The sequence below is a fragment of the Ptychodera flava genome, chromosome 22 (assembly GCF_041260155.1).
Source record: "Ptychodera flava strain L36383 chromosome 22, AS_Pfla_20210202, whole genome shotgun sequence".
In the NCBI taxonomy this organism is placed as follows: Eukaryota; Metazoa; Hemichordata; class Enteropneusta; family Ptychoderidae; genus Ptychodera; species Ptychodera flava.
In genome coordinates this window covers 4,341,913-4,368,320 of record NC_091949.1, presented here as the reverse complement: position 1 = coordinate 4,368,320, position 26,408 = coordinate 4,341,913, and the positions used below count along the sequence as shown (strand labels likewise).

The following is a 26,408-nucleotide window of genomic DNA, read 5'->3' as shown; positions in this document are numbered from 1 at the left end:
TTCCTAACCATATCATTTGCGTATAATCAGATTGCGCCCCTATTAGGTTGTACCAAACCTTTATTTATGTGTATCCCTTTTTAAGGCAGAAGCATAACTACCATGATACCATGACACACAGTTTGATCCTCATAAACTTCAGGTTATTCTTCCATGTATAGGAGAAAAAAGTTCAAACAATTCAGTAGTGTTGAAACGGTGGCAGTTTCAGTTTACAAATGTTTTTTCCTGTCTTGCAGGAATTATGCCAGAGGACACAAATTGGGAAATTTAGTGACGAAAGATGCATTCCCGCGTCTTAAGAAAGTTATCAATGATAAAAATGGAGAGCCTTTTGATCCACAGCCCTTACTGACGTTGTTGGCCTGCAATGTGATGGCGACTATGTGTTTTGGTCAAAAGTGAGTATTCTGAATGCTTTTCAATATTTTTTAGAACTTTATGACATTTGTAAGTTACCAGTAGTTCAAACGTAATATCTTTGCCTTTTGAAACTTATAATAACCAAATACCAACTGAAAATGCTAACGTATTTCACTACATATTGCAGCAGTTGTCTGTGAATTTAAACGTTTGCTACATGTTTGCAACTTCATTGAAAGTGTTAAAATCAACATCATGAACAATATTAACCATAGGTTAAATACAAGTTCATGAAGTTTATAAATGTGTAATTAGCTAAAAATAAAATACTAAATTTCTTTGACTCCTGTCATTGTATTGGTACTTTATATAGCAATAGACATCAAATCAGGTCCAATAATCATTATCATTCAAGGTAACTATGAAATTTACCAGGTCTAAGGAATATATCGAAAATTACAAAGGCAATGGGGTCATCCACAAAATAGTGGTGGTACCAGGTGTCAGGAACGGGTAAGCGTACCCTGCCAGCTAGCTGCACCCGTCAAGATTGACCCAAAGCGACAAATCCATTGTTATTTGGTGAATTCACCAAATTACTTTTGTGAGTCAAAATTTGGTATGCTGTCACTCATCATTCGAGAAACAGACAGGTCATATTTTGATACAACATCTCCGTATCTACCATAGAACTTTTTAAATGATTTCACTAATCTACTTTCTGAGAATCCTTGCCTCACTTACTTTTGAGCTAATAGGCTGTGTCTAACTCGAAAGTCTTCATATGAATTGCATGCTCTACTGTATCTCAAGAGCTGTGAAATATACACACCATAAGCTGGAGATGAAGGTATATTGCTTGAACAAGAAGGGAAAGTTTATGATTTCAAAGTTGAAATCGTCTTTTTTGTCATACAGCTTAGTATATCGTGTATTTTGTCTAATTTCAAAAAATACGTCTAGGTATGATGCCGAGTCCACACTTTCAGTTGTTTCTTTTATTTTTAAATCATCTGGGTAGATGTGGTGTAGATAAAAGGATATACCAGGATTGTTTGAACTGATGAGATCATCGATATATCTGTGGTGTTGTTAAATCACTTGGCAATCCTTTTACACCCAGATTTCTGAAGTGATTGTATGAACCCTGCTTCATACGAATACAAAAATAAGTCTGCAAGAAGTGGGGCGCAATTTGTGCCCATGGGAATGCCTTTGGTCAAGTCCTTCAAGCTATATATGACAAACTGTGAAAGGTTATAGATTAGCTGACATGAATATGCAAAACATTTTTCACTTATATAAAATAATTGTCTCATCAATATACATAGCAAGTTTCATCTACTTTTTCAGGGTCGTTTTAGTCTTATATCCCTAATTGGAAAAGTTAGTTACATATGCAAACTTGCAATTGCAAGTTTTGTCAACTTTTGTTATGTCATTCCAGATTTATCCCTTGTAAGGAAGTTCATTAAATAGGCAAATTAGTAAAAGGTTTATCTAAAATTGCTAAAACAACTTTCATGATTCTTATATCAGTGTATTTCAAATATACATTCCTTATAAGGAAAGTTCTTTCACTATGCAAATTTGTGATCAGTTTAAGTGAAAATGCTAAATGACTTTCAATATTGTTTTAACCTACTATCATCAATGTACACAGAATGTTTCGCAAATTTTGATCAAGTTAATCCAGGTGTATATCCCTTATAAGGAAAGTCCATAAAATATGCAAATTTCGAATTTGCTTGAGTAAAAATGCTTAGTGACTTTCAATAACGCTGCATCTTAGTAGTTCTCATGTACATAGCAAGTTTCGTCAACTTTGGTCAAGTTAATCCAGGTATACATCCCCAATTAGGAAAGTTCATGAAATATGCAATTTAGCAATCATCTTTCATGTCACCCCTTAATACCTTTCACGGCGGATATATAAAGGTGTGATCAACATTTATTGCAAATCTCATCACATTGTGTCCAGTCGTTCTTAATCTATATCTGTTTTTTTCTAAAATTATTAATTATGCAAATGCGCAAAATGTAAGGAAGCCATACACACCAACAACTAATCAGTTCTTGCCATTTGTAAACTGAATCTATGTACTGGATTTGAATCAGATCAGATGAGCCATTTATGTGAGATATCGGGCCAACGGACAGACGGACGGACAGACAGACAGACAGACAGACAGACAGACAGACAGACAAAAAGACAGACAAAAAGACAGACATACTTAAAGACAGACATAGCTGCGACATTAGCTCATGTGTGTGAAATGTGTGAGTTTGAAGGCACCTGCGATTCGCTCAGCCAGCTCCGCAGCCTATATTGTACTGCTAGCTATGGCAGAAAATTTCGCTCATGAAACTAAAATAATATAGTCTCACCCGAATGAAAAAACGCTGTTTGAGATACTATTGCAGTCGACTTCATTTTAAGTTCACGGAAATGCCTCTATTGTAATCACACATTAACTGCCACGAGCATTCTTCTCCTGATATCAGAAACAACACATTGTAAGTTAAGTGGCAGTTGCAAATAGGCCTTCGATTTCAACATATTATTTTTCTCCCCCCCCCCCCTTCTTAGATTTAGCTAAATGATAAAGTTGAATCGATAACATGAAGTATGAATGGAAACGAATGAATACCACTTCACAAAGATGACCGTAATTAGTCGTTTGAAATGAACACCATCACAGAGTAACATTGTAATATATTGTGAAAGAAATTCTGGACAAACATCGTAAAAAGAAGCAAACTGTTTGTACTCTTTGCCCTCTAAAGATTACAGCATGCAACAGCCTTTTGTCTTATCTCCAAAGACCTGTCCTCTTAATATGAAATTATCGTCACACTGGCGAATTGGACATGGTATTTTTACTTCTATTTTAAGGCTATATTCATCCAAATGGTAACAGTGTTATGACATCCACTTACATTGTTATATCATATCAACAGGGTACTCTAGTGTCGTGGCCACTTCATTTGAGGAAAATAGGACCACACTCTTGAAATTCTTGAAATCGTTTAACAGTTTTGAAATAGTTGCACGCCAAGCATCATATCGTCTTCTCAGTAAAGTCGTAAGGAAATAAACTTGTCTTTCAGCTATGAACTTGATGACAAGGAGTTCAGGAATATCTTGAAGTTCATCCAAAATTTCAACGAAAGCTTTGGAAACGGTTTACTGGCTGACGTTGTGCCAATATTCAAGTACATACCAACCTATGGTCTTCGTGCATACAAGAAAAACTTAAATATATGGTTTTCTCTTATCCAGTCCAAAATTGATGGCCATAAGATAAAGATGCAAGAAGGTATACGATTATGTATTGTGTTCAAAGTTTTTAGAAGACTGCAGCTTGATTAACACTAATTCCATCTCTGACATGTATTATAAGAAGGGTAGATCACCCTGATTTTTACACATCATCATCATCATCATCATCATCATCATCATCACAATCACCACCATCGCCGCCACTGTAACCTCCTTAAACGTTATAATCTTCATAAATACAACAACCATATGTGTAGTAAGATGCGTCCATATAACCTCCTTAAACGTTATAATCTTCATAAATATAACAACCATATGTGTAGTAAGATGCGTCCATATAAAAGTAAAATCGTCCATCACCAAAAATTCAATAAAAACACCAAACTTTAATGTAATAACATATCACCTTAAATGAAATAATAACAACCATAGGTGTAATAATGAGCAACCGTAATTGAAATGAATCTATACCATTAAGTTAACGCTATTGAAAAATTGGCATTTAAAGTCTGTTAAATCTGTGATTAAGTAAGTTGTTTCTGTTTTCGCCAGTTGATCTGTTGTACACAAATTTAACGTTTTGCATTATTTCAACAATAGACAGTGGGACCCACTGCCCATGCGTTGATAATATAAAGCTTGCCAATTCCTTGAGACCTTGATTGGCAAACATGTGTAACAGCAAAGGTATATTTATCCCGAAAGTCGTTTTCTTTTATTATTCAATAAAAGGGTTTGTTTCAGTCTGTGACAGTTTTGCTAGTTAACACTTGTAGTCCGTGGGCTAGAGGGGGTCTACGTGCGTCCCCCCCCACACAGGATAACAAACCTGTATTTTTCAGAAGCCTTGGGATCCATAGAATACGAACTGGAATTTTAACAGAAAAATTATAGGGATACAATAGCTGTTATGGTCATGTTTTGAAGGGTACCGCAAAATCACGATTTTCCAACCAAAATGCATTTTCGTCACATTTGTCTTCTTGTAAGTCATTTGCTGAGCTTATTTTTTAACATAACCTCACTTGTTTGGTATCATTAGAAAGGGAATCTATTCTTCTTTAAGATGACATATTGTACTATGCAATATCTTCTACAGTTTTTGTCAAATATGACCAAAACTTACCCCATACCCCAAAATTTAACATTGCAAATTACAGTAAATCTCAAATTCTACCAATTTTTGAGCTAGGCATAATAAAAAATGCAATGCTTTGTATGAAACCTGTTTTATTTGATACAGGGACATGTAAGGTATATCAATTAGACTTTTAACATAAGAAATTTTGGGACTCTACAGCTGTAACAGTCATATTTTGAAGGATACCACAAAATCACAGTGTAGCAGATTTGCATGCATTTTTGTTAAATGTGTCTTCTTATAAGTTATCCGCTAGCTTGTTTTTGAATATAACCTCACTTGTTAGGTATCAATAGAAAGATAATTTACTAACCTTTAAAATTACATATTGTAACATGCAATATCTTGTATAGTATTCATGAAATAAGACCAAAACTTACCCCATACCCCAAAGTTTACATTGAAAATTTCAAACATAGCTAAAATCAAATTCTACAATTTTTTTACCTAGACATATAAGATCTAGCCGTTTTTGCTATTAAATATGTTTTATTTGGTACAGGGACATGTAAGAAATATTAAATAGACTTTTAACAGCTGTAACAGTCATATTTTGAAGGGTACCACAAAATCACAGTGTAGCAGATTTGCATGCATTTTTGTTAAATGTGTCTTCTTATAAGTTATCCGCTAGCTTGTTTTTGAATATAACCTCACTTGTTAGGTATCAATAGAAAGATAATTTACTGACCTTTAAAATTACATATTGTAACATGCAATATCTTGTATAGTATTCATGAAATATGACCAAAACTTACCCCATACCCCAAAGTTTACATTGAAAATTTCAGTCATAGCTAAAATCAAATTCTATCTTTTTTTCACCTACACATATAAAATCTGGCCGTTTTTGCTATTAAAGCTGTTTTACTTGGTACAGGGACATGTAAGAAATATCATATAGACTTTTAACAGAAAGAATATTGGGATTCTATGGCTGTAACAGGCATATTCTGCGGAGTACTGCAAAATCACAGCAGTGCAGATTCATATGCGTTTTTGTTAATTTTGTCCCATTGTAGGTAATCTGCTGAGCTCATTGTATTACAGAACCATGTTTATTAGGTACTATTGAAAAGGTAATTTACAACTCTTTAAAATGATGTATTGTTATATGTCATATTTTATATAGTTTTCATGGAATATGACGAAAACTTACCCCATACCCCAAAGTTTACATTGAAAATTGCAGTCATCGCTAAAATCCAATTCTACCAATTTTCTCGCTAGACATAACAAATACGGCAATGCTTTATATGAAATCGTTTTATTTGGTACTGGGGAATATCAGAAATTTGAAATAGATTTTTAACAGATAATATATTGGGACTCTACAGCTGTAACAGTCATATTTTGAAGGGTCTGGCAAAATCACAGTATTGCCAACTCGCATGCTTTTTTGTTAAATCTGTCTTCTTATAAGTCATCTGCTGAGCTTGATTTTTGACATAACCTGGCTTGTTAGGTATCAATAAAAAGGTAATTTACTAGTTTTTAAAATGACATATTGTAATATGCAATGTCTTGTTTAGGTTTCATGAAATAGGACCAAAGCTTACCCCATACCCCAAGGTTTACACAGCAAATTACTGCAAATCTGAAACTCTATCATTTTTTACAATTTATTAACTTTGTATACAAAAGGCAATGCTTGTATGCAATCTATGAAATCTGTGTTTTCGTTTAAAAAGTATTTCACAAATATGAAATTAACTTTTAACAGGAATATAATGTGATTTTGTAGCATTTTGGATCATATTTGTAAGGGTACCCAGGTATCAGGGCAATTTGCAATTGCCGAAACACATACATTTGCAAAGTATGGGTTCCCCTCCAAAAATGATCTAAATGGCTACTAAATTGTATCATCTTCCTGTTAAAAGTTAATTTTATACTTGTGACATACTTTTATAACAAAAAAATCAGATTTCATACAAGAATTGCCTTTGTATTATGTGTAGCAAAAAATGGTAGAATTTAAGATAAGCCGTAATTTGCGATTTGAACTTTTGGGGTAAGGGGTAAAGTTTGACCATATTTCAGGAAAACTATGAAGAACATTGCATATTACAATATGTCATCTTAAAGAAGAATAAATTGCCCTACTAATGATATCTCACAAGCCTGGTTGTGTCACAAAATAAGCTCAGCTAATGACTTACAAGAAGAAGAATTTAACAAAAAAGATGCCAGTCTGCAGTACTGCGATTTTGCATTTCCCTTCAAAATATGGCTGTTACAACTATACAATCCGAATATTTTTTCTGTTAAAAGTCTATTTTACATTTCTGACATGACCCAGTACCATATGCAACAGATTTAATACCGAAACAGAGTTCTTTTTATCATGTTTAGCTATGACAGTACTTCGCGGAATTTGATCAAGTTAGCTATGACAGTACTTTCTATATAAACCTTGGGGTATGGGGTAAGTTTTGGTCATATTCCATGTTAACTGTGCAAGATATTGCCTGTTACAATATGTCATTGTAAAGAATATTAAATTGTCTTTCCAATGTCACTAAACAAGCCAGGTTATAATCAATAACGAGCTCAGCAGATAACTTTAAAGATTACAGATTTAACAAAAACGCATGCGGATCAGGAATACTGAGATTTTGCTGTACCCTTAAAAATACAGCTGTTACAGCTATAGAATTCCAATATTTTTTCTGTTAAAAGTTCATTTCATATTTCTGATATGGCCAAGTACAAAATAAAACAGATTTCATACAAAAAATTACCCAATTTTTTATGTCTGCGTAAAAAAATGGTAGAATTTGACATTAGCTACGACAGTAGTTTTCGATGTAAACTTTGGGGTATGGGGTAAATTTTGGTCATATTTCATGAAAAACTGTACAGGATATTGCATGTTACAATATGTAATTTTAAAGATTAGTAAATTATTTTCATAATGATACCTAACAAGTGAGGTTATACTCAAAAAAACGCTCAGCAGTTGACTTATAGTATGACAGGTTTAACAAAAATGCATGCAAATCTGCTACACTGTGATTTTACGGTACCCTTCAAAATATGACTGTTACAGCTGTTAAAAGTCTATTTAATATTTCTTACATGTCCCTGTACCAAATAAAACATATTTAATAGCAAAAACGGCTAGATTTTATATGTCTAGGTAAAAAAAATTGTAGAATTTGATTTTAGCTATGACTGAAATTTTCAATGTAAACTTTGGGGTATGGGGTAAGTTTTGGTCTTATTTCATGAATACTATACAAGATATTGCATGTTACAATATGTTATTTTAAAGGCCAGTAAATTATCTTTCTATCGATACCTAACAAGTGAGGTTATATTCAAAAACAAGCTAGCGGATAACTTATAAGAAGACACATTTAACAAAAAAGCATGCAAATCTGCTACACTGTGATTTTGTGGTACCCTTCAAAATATGACTGTTACAGCTGTAGAGTCCCAAAATTTCTTCTGTTAAAAGTCTATTTGATATTTCTTACATGTCCCTGTATCAAATAAAACAGATTTCATACAAAGCATTGCAATTTTTATTGTGCCTAGCTCAAAAATTGGTAGAATTTGAGATTTACTGTAATTTGTAATGTTAAATTTTGGGGTATGGGGTAAGTTTTGGTCATATTTGACAAAAACTGTAGAAGATATTGCATAGTACAATATGTCATCTTAAAGAAGAATAGATTCCCTTTCTAATGATACCAAACAAGTGAGGTTATGTTAAAAAATAAGCTCAGTAAATGACTTACAAGAAAACAGATTTGACAAAAATGCATTTTGGTTGGAAAATCGTGATTTTGCGGTACCCTTCAAAACATGACCATAACAGCTATTGTATCCCTATAATTTTTCTGTTAAAATTCCAGTTCGTATTCTATGGATCCCAAGGCTTCTGAAAAATACAGGTTTGTTATCCTGTGGGGGGGGGGGTGCACGTAGACCCCCTCTAGCCCACGGACTATTGCATAATGTAAGGTTAGTTTGAAAAAATCAAAGAGCAAGAGTTTTTGTAAAAGATGGGTTAATTTTGGTAACATAGATTTTAATAATAGTACTAAGTACTTCAATAAAGCGATTCTGTTCCCTCCCGGCAATTGCAAACAAAATACCCGAAAATATGAAACACGGCATACAAGACAGATCGAGTGGTTAACGAAAATTTTACCTTAGGGTTTTGAAAGCACGTAGAAGCGAATCCCCCAAAAAATTACAAGTGACTATAGTCATTTGCCAAGGAAAATACACCATGTGCGTATTGCTATATGGCCTGCCATGGGATCCGTTATACCGAATGATGAACAAAATAGACCTATCCGTCAATCTGCCTTCATTTTTTTATAGATCACCATAATGAGAACAAAACTAATCTTGTTTTTCTCGTGCTGTTCACTAAAACAGCTTTCAATGGCCAAAACTTTTCTGAAGTGCAAAGTGGAAGGAAGCGATGCGGGTGAGAAATGTATATCTCTGGTGCAAACGTAAGTTCTTTGCTAAGCGATTTCATAAGGAACTGACAAGCTTTACATTGGTAGAGTTATGCATATAATGTTTGTGTAATACTGGTCAACCGACGAAAACAGAAACTACCAACACAATTGTACCTTTAAAAATATTATTGATGGCAAATCATCAATGGCATATCTTTATAGCTTTATTGAAATTGTAGATTATCAGTATAATATTTATTGATATTTTTTTTTATTATTACGTTTATAGTTATTATTTTCAACGATTATGGCTGATGTTTTTATTAGCAGCATGCTTGTTTTTCATATTTATGGACGATATTACTTTCTGCGGATGCATTTTAATACAATAATACGCCTTGTATTACATTTATGGAGATTATTAGATTTTAAAGGTTACGCATGACCATCATTATTCTGTTAGATCAAGTACCTGGTAAACCTTGTTTATTGCTGCTTTTATCATCAACGTTTGAGGGTCATTTTCACTGTTTTCTTTTCAGGAAACGTCTCTGACCTTGTCGATGACGTTCTGAAGATCCAAGCTGAAGCTAAGGCTGCAGGTGAAGACCAAGCTGACTTGTTGACTGATGTTAATGTACGACAAGTAGTTGCAGATATATTTGGAGGTAATTTTCTTTTACCATTAATACTGGGGAAACAAAAGGTTTTTTATCTTCCGATTTTCGGAAAATAAAAAAAACGCATTCACTGTTTCTCCTCGAAACGTGTGTATAAGCAAGTACATTTTCTTCCGGTCAAAGATTTATCAAGGAAACTATTGTAAGATGAAGCCACATGCAGATATATTTTAATGCATTTTTCACTTGATGACATGACAGCCCTGGAACACTGTCTTGCAAAGGGGGAATAAGATCAATGGACAGCCCACTGGATACAATTACCTACCTACCTACCTACCTACCTACCTACCTACCTACCTACCTGTCTACCTGCCTACTTACCTACCTACCTCATTACCTACCTACCTACCTACCTACCTACCTGCATGCATGCATACATACATACATACATACATACATACATACATACATACATACATACATACATACATACATACATTTGTCCGTCAACACCAAAACTCGCAAACCATTGCACTTTTTAGCTCGGTATTGTGTGTGGATACATCCTGGGCTATAGATGGGATTTAGTTAAAATGAAGTTTGACAAGAGATTCTCACCAATTGCGAGAAAGCGTCGCTTTCTTGCTCCAGTCTCGCATTTTTTTTTCCTTTAGTGCGATTGGTCACATTTTACAGACGCAAGCTATATCCTCAAAGTCAACAAAAAAGACGACCAACTATGCAACCTTTAAAAAACATATTCCAAAATCGAGGTCACCGATGAACTCGGCGTTTAACACAACTCCTTAAAATAGCTATTGCAGAATCTACTGAGCTTGAAGTACGGTGGTGTAAGTACGTACTATAAATTAAAAAGGAAAAACACTGAATGTTCCACCATCACATTTTGTCAAGAGCATTGTCATATACATTTAAGCTATTGGTATCACTGGCCCAAATGACCATGGTGCGGGATAGCTTTGGGTTTCTATGACCGATGAAGCATATAATTATTGTATCCATGTTCCTTCTGTCTTCACAAAGCCGGGATTGACACTACCGTTAATACCATGAATTGGTGCATAGCCTATATGGTAAACTACCCGGATGTGCAGACAAAGGTACAAAAGGAAATAGATGACGTCATCGGACAAAGACTATTAACCGACAAGAATAAATTACCGTACTGTGAAGCAGTTATTCACGAAGTCATGAGAATAAGAACAGTTTTACCTCTCAACGTCCCCCACTTAACTCTCGAGGATACTTCTGTTGGTAGGTAATTCTTATCAAGGCTCTTCGAGCAGGATAAATGCGTTTAAGTGCCCCAACTTAGCTTTGTGTAGATTCCTTGTGTAAGTGAAATTTTTAACATTTTAGCGGAAAAGGGGATTTGGAATTTCCATAATACAATTCCATGTTCTTGTTACTATTGCTTTGAATGGTAGACTGAACGTTTAAATCGTGTGTAGGTCTCCCCCAACTCCATCCCTAACAACAACTGAAGGCACAGTGTAAAATTCATGTACGTCGGTGAACTAAACAGAAATGGAATGTAACCGAGAATATACGATTTTGTTTGAGAAAGGGTATTGAACACTGCGCCTACAGTCGCAGTAAGTGTTGGAGTTTATAGCAGAGACCATTGCACGACCAATTTTTTCAGTCTGATTACAGAGTCTCCGACATTAATTGCAATAAGCATCTTCTATTTGTAGGGGGAAGTTATATGAAAATCAGTGCACAACAAAACATATTGTCTGCCGATGTACATTCAATATCAGCAAAGATCGGGTCACTGAGCAGGCAATATATATTCAAACTTAAAATTGACACTTTAAAAATCCCTATCTTACAACTGACATGTCAACAATTTCATTAAAATACAGAACGAGTTTAATATATTATATATATATATATATTATATATAGATATATATATAGATATATATATATACGAAGTATGTGGTTCGACTTGTCCGATACAAAGTGCTCAATACAAAAGTAGAGCGAGAAATATAAGGGATGTTGGAGAATTGATTTTACAATTTCATCTCTACAACGTTGTTTCGCGACTCATGAAACAACGTTGTAGAGATGAAATTGTAAAATCAATTCTCCAGCATCCCTTATATATATATATATATATAACTCGTGCTGTATTTTAATAATTTCAATGAAATTGTTGACATGTCAGTTGTACGATGGGAATTTTTTTCAATTGTCAATTTTTAAGTTTTAATACAGTGTGAACTGTGACTGTATTTTACACTTTCTAAGCTTTGCCAGATGTCCTGAACTGTTGTACAGAAGTGGATGTCAATCATTATTATCAAAGAGGAAAAAGCAGTAAATCAAAAACTTTGATGGGTGTTAAGACTTGCCAGCCATCCAATTACATCTCCTCAGAAGCCATAGAGCCACAGAGAGCTATTTTAGCAAAAATGTGTTCAGTGTCTGAGAGGATCTTTTCTCTTAACGTTTAAACCATAAAAGCACAGCTAATAATGACGAAAACTGCATTTTGTTAACTGTTATTTTAGTTATAAAAAAGCGTATTTTTACAGAAAACCTGTGACACAAAGGACAATAGTTGCATCAATGAGAACGAAAAATAACTTGTCATTTCTCTATTTCTAAAATATTAAACTGTATCAAATATATATTGTGAAATATTTGTGCATGTTGCTTTCTCTTATTACATTCTCATTGAGAAAACAGAAAAGTATCAGGAATTTGTCTTGCCTTTCATATGAATTGATGATTTCACAATGGTACACTTTCAATCAGCAAGCATCAAGATATCTCTGACATATATCTATAATTTATTAAAGTACGGCGCCCGAAGAGCGCGCCGATAAATACGAAATATCCTGTTTTCTCTCTCAGATACATACGTCTGATATATTAAAAGTCATGAGTCGGAAGGGCGTACTGAAAAATGTCTGATATATTAAAGTAATGAGCTCCAAGAGCGTGCTGAAAAATATTAAACATATAGGTATCTCTGACATATGTATGTCTGATATATTAGAGTCGGGCGTGCTGAAAAATATGTCTGATTATTAAGGTACGTGCCCGAAGGGCGCGCCGAAAAATGCAACTGAATGATGAAATTTGTGGCTGGTACGATGCATTTGAGCCCGTGTCAAAATTCAAAAACACATTGACCCCCGCCCCACCCTTAGGGTATTTCAAAAACGTTGTGATCCCCCATCGCGAAAGTCAAAAACATGGTGACCCCCTATGAATACACCGCCTTCCCTAAGGCAAAAGAAACTGACCAGTCCCTAAACCATGTTTTGTCACTTTTTGTTATTTACCACGTGACTAAGCCTGAGCCAATCCCGATAATCAAATAATACGATGGTACGTGAAGAGGAATAACCATGGACAATATTTACATTTGAGCGATGTGTTCTGTGTAATGAAAAATAGTCTTTCCATCAGAGATTTTGCAAAATATTCTATCAATAGAAGAACACATCTTATTACTAAAGTAGTCATTACCTGTCAACTATAAATAACGGTTTGCGATGAAACACTTTTTTCAAATGCGTTTGCTTGATTATCCGAACTGCTACAATACTTGTAAAAACATCGATTCTTACGTAAATAACGATTGTTGGTGGAAATGATATGGCACGAGAGTGATTTACAGTTGCAGTCATGATGGTATATCTCGACAATTTTACATTTGTTAATATTCAATATTCCTTCTTACTGAGGTGGCTATAACATTCCCAAAGGAACCCAAATATGGACGAACCTCTGGAAGCTGCACATGGATGAGAAATACTGGATGGAGCCTGAGCAATTCCGTCCGGGTAGGTTGAGTTCAAAATAACACAATTCCTGAAACTTGGTTACTGTGTAGCTAAAAGGGAGAGTGATATAATAGCTCCTTTAATCCTAGCACACGCCTTTTCATTTTAAAAAGAATTTTCTTCTTGTTCATAGAGTGCCCAATAAACCTCAATGAAAAAGTATGTTGTTAGTGCACCCTGGTTGTGCTGAAATGACCTAAATAATTGTACTTACTAACCTGCTGGAAAGGTTCACGGTAAACTGTCACAAGTATACACAAATTGACTGGTCATGAAGGTCACAGCATACGTATGTACCCCGAGGGACTATGAGTCACCCCCAAAAAAACAGAAAGTTCGCCGAGGCCGAAGGCAGAGAGAAACTGTCTGTTTTAGGGATGATTTACAGGCCCGAGGGGTTACAAACATGCTGTTACCCTCATGGCCAGTCAATGTGTGTTTATAATACATCTAATTCACAGTTATGCATTTAAGAACGTAGAATACACACAAATTGAGTTGGAGTGGTTCGGTAAGGACGAAGTTTTTCCAACTGCGTCGCGATACTTCTGAAAAACGTTCAATGTACCTTTGATTATCGTACAGATGTTGATCTCATAGTGTTGTAATACTGTGTGAAGACATTAAGAAGTATCATAACAATTCATTCCTAATTTGCATATTTGATGAACTTTTGTACTCAGTGTGTGATGTCTAAAAACGCTAAAGCAGTTTAGATGAAATGTGGTACCGATCTTGATATCACAGTATTTTAAAAGCATTCAGAGGCATTAGGCAGTTTCATGTAAATTAACTGCAGATTCGCATATTTAATGAATTTTTGTAATTAGTCTGATATGTCAAGAAATTGTTCATTAAAATCTTCTTCTCTAAAATCGCTTGTGGTAAAATGTGCATATTTGTATTCAGGGGCATTTTTTCTTTTTGCCATCAAAAGCAATCTTTTGCTCTCAAACTGCTTGTCCGTCAACTTTAATATTTGGTATACAGATCCCTAGGGATGGCCTAACTTAGTTGTGTTAAAATTGTGATGAAATATGTAAATTTGTATTTTAAGGCAGTTTTTCTCATTTTTGGTCAAAATACAGATTCATAGGGATGATCAAATGTTATATATTCAAATAATGACTAAATCTACAATTTTAGCTCACATTTGGTATCCCACTGTGAGGTTATCGCATAAGCTGATATCGGTGGCGTCGGTATGTATGTATGTATGTATGTATGTATCTATGTATCTATTTATCTATGTATGTATCTATATATGTATGTATGTATGTATGTATGTATGTATGTATGTATGTATGTATGTATGTATGTATGTATGTATGTATGTATGTATGTATGTATGTATGTATGTATGTATGTATGTATGTATGTATGTATGTATGTATGTATGTATGTATGTATGTATGTATGTATGTATGTATGTATGTATGTATGTATGTATGTATGTATGTATGTATGTATGTATGTATGTATGTCCGATTGCTTTGAAATTAGCAATTACATACGAAATTAGCAATTACGAACGTACGTACGTACATGCGTATGTATGTATGTATGTATGTACGTACGTACGTATGCATGTATGTAGTACTTAAGTACGTACATACTTATATACATACGTATGTCGTCAACATCAAAAACTCGCAAACCACTGCGACTTTTTAGCTCGGTATTTTGTGTGGATGCATCCTGGGCTATAGATGGGATTGAGTTCAAATGAAGTTTGCATTGCCCAATTTATGTAAATTAGCTAAAAATATGTGTTTAAGTACCTGAGTTGGAGCCTATACAGCGTTATGTAAATTGTGAACATATATTGAATTTTGTATTTTTGCTGTTATTTTTGGTAATTTTTTTCATTTTCAGTGAAATTTCTTCTTTTTCGAAACCGCCTGCCCAATTGCTCTAAAATTTGGGTTTGATATTTGCAAGGGTTTTACCCTTCTAATTTGTTGAAATTACAACAAAATTGGCAAAATTACAGTTTTGTAATTTTTGTCATTTTTGGTCAAAATCTGTTTTTGTTGAAACTGCCGGACAGACAGCTTTTATATTTGGTGTACAGATGCCCACGGATGACAATAGTAGGATATGTGGACATTGTCTTGAAATATGCAGATTTGTATTTTAAAGACAATTTTGTCGTTTTTGATCAAGAAAATTTGTTCTCAAAAACCACTTCCCTGGTTGGGATTATAACACATCCACTAATACTCCTGTTCTCGATGTTTATCTACAAATGTGTTACATCAGTCCAATTTTGACACCTTTCATAAAGTGCGTACGTGAGTGGATAAAATGGCTGTTCTGGACATTTGTAATTGCCCCTAGGCTGGTCGGGTGTGAACGACAGACATCCTGTTATCCATAGTAGTTGTGAACTTCAAAAAGCTGTTACACTACTATAAAATTTCGTTGGAGACGCCATGGCAAGTACTTTCTCAGCGGGTTCTAACCTAGGGGTTGATTTAGATCAGATGCTACAACACAGCGAACATACAGAAATTGTGTGACATAGAGTAGCATTGAACATTTTTGGCACGACATCACGTTGAAAACATACGGGGGAAGTTCTGATTTTTTCGACTGCTATACTGTAATATGTTTCTTTCAATGTAGATGAATGTTATATGCTCAGTCGCGACGCAAAAACCCAGATGTCCCGCGGCGAGAATAGAGGGAAGTCATGGGGGAGTGGGGGAGGGAGCTGCTAGAATTGCAACAAATCGACATCAAACTGCTCAAGTTGGTGATGGTCGTATCAGTTCAATTCACTACATATTTCGTGAACTCTTCAAAATCTTGAGATTTACCTTCACTTGTGATGGTTGGTTGGTTGGTTAAATAGCCTCAAAATGCTGCACTATGTTGGAAACGACTAACTGATACAAAAAGTATGGTAGTTGAAGAAGAACGGTATTTTGGTATGATGCTACTGTGGCTGTATTTTTACTGTTGTCGCAAGTATTGTCCTCAGATTTTGAACTATAAGCACACTAGAAACCCCGTTTAACCTTTGGAAAAACTCAGTCTTGTTTTACTATTGACTTATACTAGTGACCCTGCTGAAAGTAGAGAAAACATTACGAACCGAATACACTATTGCATATAACTTCGTATTAAAACTTTAGTGTTACATATAAAAATGGCTGACATCGAAAACAGCTTCCATTTAATTAATTTTCTTTTCTGCTTATAGAACGATTCTTAGACGAGGATGGCCAAGCTTTGCCAAAACAAGACAGTTTCCTTCCATTCTCTGTCGGACGTCGTGCATGCGTCGCAGAAGTGTTGGCAAAGAATGAAATACTACTGATATTCACCTGCTTATTTCAGCAGTTTACTTTCTTACCGGCACCAGGAAAGGAGAAACCAAGCTTGGAACCAAATTTTCAAGCCCTTGTCACTAGATGTATTCCATACGAAGTAGTTGCTAGGGAACGCATTTCTGGAGATTCTGGCACTTAACTAGCCTGGTTTCATCATGCTCGAGAATTCGTTTTGATGTACTGGTGAAAGTCGATAAAATATGCTACCCAAATAGGGCTGATCACAATGACGTCATTTTTCTTGTTAATATGCAATAGTAAATGTACGCATTTCCCGCCAGAATATGAATTTATGGCTCAGACTACAAGCTGCAATAAAAAAGACGCGCTTTAAGTAGTATACATACACAGTCTGGCCATGAGGGAAACAGCATATGTCGTTCCCAGAGGGACTGAGTCACCCACAAAAATATACTGTTTCTCGAGGCCAAAGGCAGAGGGAAAGTTTTTGGGGTGACTCACAGGCGCGAGGGGTTACAGAAATGATGTTTCGCTCCTTTCCAGTAAATCTGTGTTTTGTAACACACCTCATTAGAAACCATGCATAAGATCGTACCATAGACGAAACTGTGGTTGGAGTGGGTCGGCAAGATTGAAGTGTTTCCTGACTGTACGTGTGTTGTAATACTTCTGCAAAATGTTCAATGCTCCTTTGATTATCGTTGTCGCCCTTTCGAGCCCTTGTTGGAAACCAGTACTCAGGTCTTCTTCAGTAAAGTAGGATGGACAGAGAAATTTCTCGACTATCGTTTTGCTTGGCCAGAGAAGACATCTTTGTTTACATTTCCTTTTGTGCGTGCGCTAATGTCGTTTTTTGGAATTGCCAGCCAGGCATCAGTTCCAACAACTGATGCCTGATAACATCGTTTACGTGCATCAGCACAAAAAACGCATCCCACGTGTCTATCATTTGAGAAATCGGGACACAGACTGCGGATGAGGTGTGTTATAACAAATTTGTTCGAATTTCAGGCAGTGTTCGATGTCGCGCGCGTGCAGCTATATTTAGTAACAAACCTTCGATCACGATCACTGTTATTTGGGTGGTAAAGTTTGAATACTATGTTTATAAATCAGATATCAGACATAAAACTTGTCCATATTATCCAAAAACGAAACAAGTATCTTTCAGGGATTGATACATACCTATACACTACTTTTACTCATTTATGATAAGCAAAAAGGTCAAATTCGTTAGCCTATTATATTTGATACCTTCGAGTTCCGTATCTGAACCCATCGCTGGTGCCAATCTTCATGATTTTGCTAGAAAACGTGTTTGAAAGTATAAAATGCAAATTTGGAAATAGCATTGCAGATATTTTAAGGGAATAACTCAAACTGTATCTTCAGATGAAAAATACATTTAGACATTTCCTAAAATTTGTAAATCTCATGTATGCAAAGGTACAAGTAATGACAGCTATTTTCAGCTTTACAAACAAAATATATGTAGTGTTAAATATTGTTGAAGCAGGATAGAAAACGAAATTAAATCGACGGGACAAAATCACAGAGACGCCTTTCTAATATCTTTGTAGAGTTTGAGTAATAAAACGTACCACAGACATTTTGAAGTTTTATTGTCTTAAATATACAGAAACCTCTGAAGTCCTTTTGTGGATACTGAAGCGGCATTGGCGGTTTCTCTTGAAGAGGTGAACTGTTAGAATACTTGAATTAGGAACGATGACTCAAAGTCTAGCACATCATATAGGAGTAGTATGCAGAGTACCGGTTCTGGATCACCACACCGGGTTTGGACTTGTAAATCGACAAATAGAGGCTCCCACACCCTTAAACGCCTAAAAGCCAGGGTCACTTGAGAAGGGTCTATGGGCCTTCATTTACCAATTTTTAAAACAATTGGCTAATTTTTTAAAACAGGATCCTCAAATTGATAAATGGAAACTCCAAACCCCCTAAAACCAACCCCCAGTTCCGTACAATGTTAGATTATGAGTGCGTTGTTTCCATGGTGTGAAGGCCCCAGCCCAGGGAAATCATCCCCATACACAAAAGGAGTGCCCCAGGGAAGGCCCATGCGCAACTGTACATTGGCGATTGAGTTTTCTTTTAAATTAACCATTTACGAAATTCACCTTTGTCATTTCGCTCGTTGTAACGTCATGCCTCAAATGACGTCAAAGAAATAACGGAACACAAGTTATTTATAACAACAACTTGTCCGTGAGGACGTGGATTTATTCCAGGCTCAAAAAACATGTGCCTCAACAACAACAAAATTGCATGCGCAAGCTGATACTATTTATCTGCAGGGGTGAACAGGTCTATCTGATGAAGTTCAGTTTTTGTCCATAACGTTACACCTTTCCTTCTTTGCAAAGCATGTGCGCATCTCAGAACACAATGAATACAGAATAATGAAACCATGGAATTTCTCAAATCAAAAATTGTTCCAAATGATTATATGCAAATATTCAAAAGATGAGTCAGTTCTTTAAGCAACATAGTCTCTGAGATATGTTGGTGGTGTTGACACATGACCACTGCGTGTTCTAGTCATGCTGCTCTCCACTCTCGGTGGCGACTCTGGTACATCTCTGGATTCACATTTCATCTGGCTTAGAACTGGTTGTTTCCATGGAGATGAAAGAACCTGTAGCTGCTCAGGGGTAGTACTCTCTGAAGTACTTGCTTTCTGTGGTTGTACTCGTGGACGTGGCAGTAATTGAGGAGAGTCTGGTATGAATGACTCAGCGGACTTCCTGAGGAATTTACGATTTCTCCTGAACACTCGTCCGTCTTCGGTTCTCACACTGTATGATCTCACATCAACCTGTCCTAGTACTTGTGCTTTAATCCATTTTCCGGACTTTTCATGGGTAAGTGGCTTGATGCGTACTATGTCACCTTTCATCAAACTTGACATTTCCTTTGCACCCTGACTGTTGTAGTGTTGGGTTTGCACAAGTTTCCTTTTGTACAGTTGGTCTTGTATACCATCCACTACTTTTGGTTTGGGTAACTTCCTGGCCGTAGGTAGTAAGGTCTTGGTGCGTCTACCAAACAATCGTTGTGCTGGAGAGGCTGTGATACCCTCGCTTGGAGTATTTCTCCAGTCAAGCAATGCAAGGTAAAAGTCTGTTCCTCTTTTCTTGATGTTACACAGCACATGGATGATGACGGAGTCTTGTCAGTTTCTGCTCCATCTCGTATTCTCTGATGATGCTCTTACTGTCTGTCTTGCTCTGTGTATAGAAAAACACGAGTATCCCAATGTTCTCTCTAAAGCCCTAGCTGATGCTCGTGTATTGCTGTGTCAGAACAGTTACACTGAGGCTGTCATATCGGGATCTGAACCCAAAGTTGACTAGCTCGTTGCTTTGCTTCTTCATGTCTTTTGACATGGTGCATTCATCTAACAAATAGCATCTAGGTTCCTGTGTATGCTTTATGGGCCATCTTAAGCCACACATTTACGCCTGTGCAAGAGACTTGGAGGATGATCACATCATCGTCTGTGAAAAAACTCTTGTCATAAGCTTTTTGTTCAGGTAAGTGGGACAAAAGAAAACAATGTACTCAAACTTCTGACAAAATGGCCTTGCCCACAGGCTCATCAGGTACTTTGTCTTTCAGCTACAGGTGGGCCCTGTTATAATCATACTTTGGCGAACGATGTTGACATTCTCATTGATGATGGTGTGAGAAGAGGATTGTGCGAAAATGGTGGACATGCTCATACAAGAAGCTCTAACTGCTGTTATTGTAGTCAGATACGTCTCGAGCCAAACCCACGTTTTTGAGCATTTTGTACTCCATCTGGATATTCATCAGTGACTATATCCAATCAGCAGTGTCCTCAGAGACTTTGAGTTGAGCGGCGAGTGCCAGGGTTAGTCCGGCAGCCAAATCCACTTTTTGTACTGAACCTTGTGTTAGGGTCTTAAGTTTTTTTTAAACCGGATTTTGCTAGTCAAGATAACCAAAGTGAAAAAAATAGTTACTGGATGTCTGTCAGTATTGAGCAATTTTAGATAATTAGCATAAACAAAATGGACGCCAAATTATCACAAATTACCATTGGAAGCATTAGAAGTAGGCTTTATTTTGTTAAAGTCTGCTAGTAAAAGCACATTTCTATAGTACTTCGACTAAAAAAAAAGGTTAGTAATCATAGATGAATAAATTTAAATACTAATTTACATAAATTAACACAAAGTTATCACAAATTACCATTGGAAGCAGAAGATGTAGGCTTTATATTGTTAAAGTCTGCTAGTAAAAGCACATTGTGCTGTTTTGTGTGTATGTTTACAACTATTGTCTTACGAATTCTGACCTACTGTCATTGGATTATTGATTGGTATGATTGCGATTATTCTATTAGTACTTCAATTAAAAAAAGGTTAGTAATCATAAATGAATAAATTTAAATACTAATTTGCATAAATTAACACAAAATTATCACAAATTACCATTGGAAGCAGTAGAAGTAGGCTTTATATTGTTAAAATCTGCTAGTAAAAGCACATTTCTATTAGTGCTTCGACTTAAAAAAGGTTAGTAATCATAGATGAATAAATTTAAATTCTCATTTGCATAAATTAACACATAAACCATATTTTATAGGAAAGCTTGAACTGTACCAAAGCAGATTATAAACAATGCTACAGTGAATGCTAAATTAATTGGTGCGGCAAAGGGGAAGGCAGCTCCACACACCATACTATTTTTGCGGATATTCTTTGTTTTCCTATGTAACTCGTAATATGTTTAATATTTTCGTCTTCTATAATTTTGGACACAGTGTTGGGATACTATGGCGAAACAAAAAGTCTACAACGAAGTAAAAGTAGGCTCCGTGTTTCATACAGCTCTCTCAACATTATACACGTGCCCGAACACAAATACAACCGGTCCAATAACTGGCAAACGAAAATACCACAACAGTCTTACAAGGAATACAATCTCTAACAGAAAGAGACCAAATACAACAAGCAAAGAAGCTCCTCGGACGTTTCGAAGAAGAAGTCAAATAACAACTTACATATAAACTCAAAATATAACTTGTTACGTACAAAAAACTACTTCCCCAAACCAAACCAAAGGGCTCTTTTTCAGGGCCACCAAATTTTTTAGCCAAAGAACTACCATTGAAATACGATGGCCAGGCCATCATATTCAAAATACACACAGAGAAAATTTAACAGATTGAGGAAATCTTCTCTGATAATGGAAGCAAAAGAAAAAAATTAATTAAAGAAACAAACAAAAAATAAGACGCAAACAGGCGTACCAAATACAAATCCCTAAGAACTCTAAATGTATTAAAACATCTCTCGGAATATGAACATCACTATTGGAACAAATTTGGGATAATTGGATTTTCATGTTTTGCGAATTTCTGAAAAGTGTTCGGTGCCATATAGCTGAATGTTGCAGTATCGCAAATTTCTCATAAAAACAAGTGTGTAATATAAAAGAAAAGCAGATTAGATTACATTTGAAGATTAAATCGGCATTACGTCACCATCCAATTATCCCAAATTAGTTCCAATTGTGTTAAACTATTAACTCCTGAAATAACATTGTATATAGGCTTAAAATTTATCCCTGGAAAATTCCGAAATTCATTTCAATACAACCAAATCTAACATAACATAGGCAGAAAAAATGCCATTAAAACACTATCAAATTGAACCATAACATTACCATTAAACCATTAGATAAAGACAGGGGAAATGGAATAGCAATATCAAATTAAACAGATTACATTGAAGAAAGTCACAGACTTTTAAGCCAAAAGAGATTACGATACAAAAGTGCATGTAAATGACAGCGACAACACAACCAGAAAACTACACGGATATGTACTAAAATAAACAAATAGACAAATGATACGTTCAAATATCATGATCCCTTGAATACACATAATATGCACACCAACGCAGTATCCAAATTCAAAAAGTCAACAGCATCAGCAAATTCATTTGTCATCACGGTCCAAATTATTTATGGCTGCTCTAGCCCAACACACAAAATATCGGAATACATAATATAGACTATTTCTTAAAACTGATTGTACAAAACCAGCCAATGTACATTAAAGACACAACGGACTTTACCAACAAACTAAGCAAGATAACAATACAACATAATGCATTACTAGTCACTCTGGATGTAATCTCGATGTACACAAATACTCAACAAACTGAAGCAAGCTGTCACAAACGCGCTTGATTCAGTATCAACTATCAATTACAGCTGTAAAATATAAAGAAAAGATCGAAGCGTTCTACTAAAGAATTACCAACAATAATTCTGCAACATAACACGGTTGAATTTAACAGAACGTCTACCAACAGATTTGTGGCTGTAGCCTGGGTTCACCAGTTTCGCCGGAAATCGCTGATGCGACATTCTACGACCTTGAAACTGAGGTCATTAAACTACACAGAAGCAGACTTTCCTTTTGGAAACGATTCAGAGATGATGTTTTCATGATCTATACGGGAACAGAAACTGAGCTGAATGTGAATTTATGGCTAACATCAATAAGTTACACTGAACTTTCAAATTTACAATAGAGTATTCTCCTCAAAGTGTCATTAATGATTTACAAAGTCAATGATACAATAAAGGGAGAATTCTCGACACATAAACTCACACCAAAAAACGGACCATTTCAATATCTAGCCAGAAACTTGTGCGACCCCAAAAAGTATTTTTACTGGTTTAATTAAGGTAAATTGCTGAGATATGCCCGTGTAACAACATATAATAATAACCAAGACTTTGACAAGAAAGTTGAATTTTCAACAAAAAACAAAAACAAAACAAAAACAAGGTTATAAGACCACAGAAATCGCACAATCAGAAAAAGGGAGTTGGACACACAAAGTGCGAATCGTACCTCAAACTAGGGAAAATCAAGACTAACAAAACTAATATACATATGCACCCAAATACAGTCCACAAATTAGAACAAACGATATAAAAGCACTAACAATGAAATGGAAAATATTTGAAAGTGATGAACGTCATCAGTTTTTGTTCCCTGAAAAACCAATAATAGCATACAAGAGAAACAAAACTTAAAAGATCAATTACTTGTAGTAAGAGCCAAAAGCAATGCAAAGGATCAACGAAAAAGAGAAAAAACAAACAAATAAACACATAAGTAAAGAACAAGAGAGATCAACAACGTCCAAAGGAAAACAGGCCATACACAGACAATACAAATATACAATCTCACACTGGGTTGGATTCAGATCCAAATATATCAATAATAGTTTCGTTACTAAATGAACAAATGTAATTCTAGAGGTCATACACGAAGAAAATAAGGATAACAATATTGAAAGACTGAAGAAGAACTCACATTTAAGAATTTCGAAATGCACGTTAAAATGGTTCACAAATGATTTTGACACTACAGACCGAACGACGAATCGTCATACTACATCCAAAAATAAATTAACCCCCACCCCCCCAAAAAATACACATATTAAGAGTAACATACGAAAACACTGAACATCCTCAAAAATAGTATGGTGAGTTGAGCCGCCTTCCCCTTTTTACCTTCAGAGAACCAAAGTAACTTTGGAAATATCTTCTATAAGTCATTGCACTCCAAACTCATACTCTTTTTCTGTTACACAAAGTGTGATGGATTCAAAGTGACGTCAGCAAAATCCATATCAACCTCGAAAGTAGTGTAAATCACAACGTTTTTTTCTTAAATGTACATAAAATTCATTGATAGTCGAGCTAGGAAAAAGTTTCCACCTTACTTAATCATTGTTTCGGTTACAAAATCACAACTCAGGTTGGTTTTAGCCAAGGCATAAAGATCACTAACTTACTTAGAAACATAACAGAGGCTCTTGGCAGAGTGAAACACAATTACGAGAACACTGTCGGCATCAGTTTATATCTTTTTACAAGTAAACAGACAAGTACTCGACAATGGGCGAAGGCTAAACTAGTCGGCTGCTTACATGTCTGATTATCAACATTAAATTTGCAACAGAAAAAGAAGTTTATGTACGTGCAACTATTAAAACAGTGAAGTAAAAGCTACTGTGTTAAAATAACTGCACAAAGTACAGTAAATGATAATAATGTAGAGTTACGCTTAACAAAGAATTGTTTACAGCTAGCTGCCATCTTGAAATTATGCAAATTAGCATGTCATTCAAATAATATATGCCAGCATTTATGTTCCAGTTTGCCGTTAGCAACTGCTTGGTGATTAAACGAGAAAAACAAAGTTACAGTATGTATAACGCCATTTGAGTCTTCTTTCTCAGACAAAGTGCAATAAGCTGGCAGCCATTTTGATTATGTTAATTTTCTCAAATTGCTCAATGCTGACAGAGGGCCAGTAATTATATTTCTTTTTGTGGTGGTCTTGACAAACGAAATCCACCAAGAAAAAAACTTAAGACCACAAAGCAAGGTTTACCCCACTGGCTGCCGGACTAGGTGATTTCCCACCCAATATGGCTGCTGAATGTGCTGCGGTATGCGGCATCATGGCCGCTTGTCAGCAGGTGCCTTAGCTTAATGGCATAATTCTTTCGATGAACACCATACAAGCGGTTGTCATCTTGGGCGTTACCTTTGCCAGCACCACGTCTCAGTTGTCTCAGGTTGTGGGTCGGAATGCCATAAAGGCTCATATTCTTTCTGGCTTTCAAATGTCTGTAAAGATCTCTGTACGTCTCGATCGTGTGGTATTGCGACAAATTGAGCACGATTTCACCTTCGATTTTGGGGCCCAGCCAGCTGACAATGTTTTTGGACACATTCTGCACCACGCAGTCATTTGCATGGCCTGTACCTCGAATAAAACCAGCAGGTTGAAAGAATCTGGCATGGGCATGACACCAGATTCAAATTTTGGGAACTAGATGTAGTGTTTTGCCCGGCCACACTTGACCAGGATTATGGGTGACCACATGAGTCTTCACTGCTTTTGTTCTTTTGGAATCTTGTGGCTACAGCGGGGGTCAGGGCTTTGTTGTACTGCTTTTGTTCTTTTGGAATCTTGTGGCTATAGCGGGGGTCAGGGCTTTGTTGTATGGTATTTTCTCATTAAATATATATGATAAAATGACAAGCGAAAATGCTGAATTATCAGAAATTGCTGCAGCTATCCCAAGATTGGTCAGCACCACTGCCAGTTTCATCCTGAAAACCTCCGACACAGTGATGGGCTTTGTGGGCGAAGAGTCGTGGATTTCCATGTAGGCACTTTTATTTTCTTCATAGTGAATTGGTTGATAGCGTGGGATAGGATGTTAGGCAACAAGAATATCCTAAAGTTTCTGAAGAAAGACAAAGAAGTCTTAGGCTTCTGCATCGATCTAGGATGGTGGGGCCTGTGGGAAGCAAACAGACATGTCCTAAAGGCAAACCCTGGCAAATGGTTAACGGGC

General features: G+C 35.8%; 1 protein-coding gene across 6 annotated transcripts in view; it reads left to right on the top strand.

Moving 5' to 3' along the window:
* The window catches only part of LOC139122496 (steroid 17-alpha-hydroxylase/17,20 lyase-like), a 21,708-nt gene extending 3,142 nt beyond the window's left edge, over positions 1 to 18,566 (top strand). For 3 of the 6 annotated variants that reach the window (XM_070687902.1, XM_070687903.1, XM_070687904.1), the window contains exons 2-7: positions 240 to 401; positions 3,475 to 3,683; positions 9,754 to 9,879; positions 10,879 to 11,109; positions 13,562 to 13,660; positions 16,869 to 18,566. In XM_070687902.1, coding sequence (XP_070544003.1) covers positions 376 to 401; positions 3,475 to 3,683; positions 9,754 to 9,879; positions 10,879 to 11,109; positions 13,562 to 13,660; positions 16,869 to 17,137 — 960 coding nt within the window. In that variant the 5' untranslated portion in view covers positions 240 to 375 and the 3' untranslated portion in view covers positions 17,138 to 18,566. Of the gene's footprint in view, positions 402 to 3,474; positions 3,684 to 9,182; positions 9,263 to 9,753; positions 9,880 to 10,878; positions 11,110 to 13,561; positions 13,661 to 16,868 lie in introns of those variants that run through there. The other 3 variants (XM_070687905.1, XM_070687901.1, XM_070687906.1) reach the window with 3 other exon arrangements.
* The last annotated feature ends 7,842 nt before the right edge of the window (positions 18,567 to 26,408 follow it).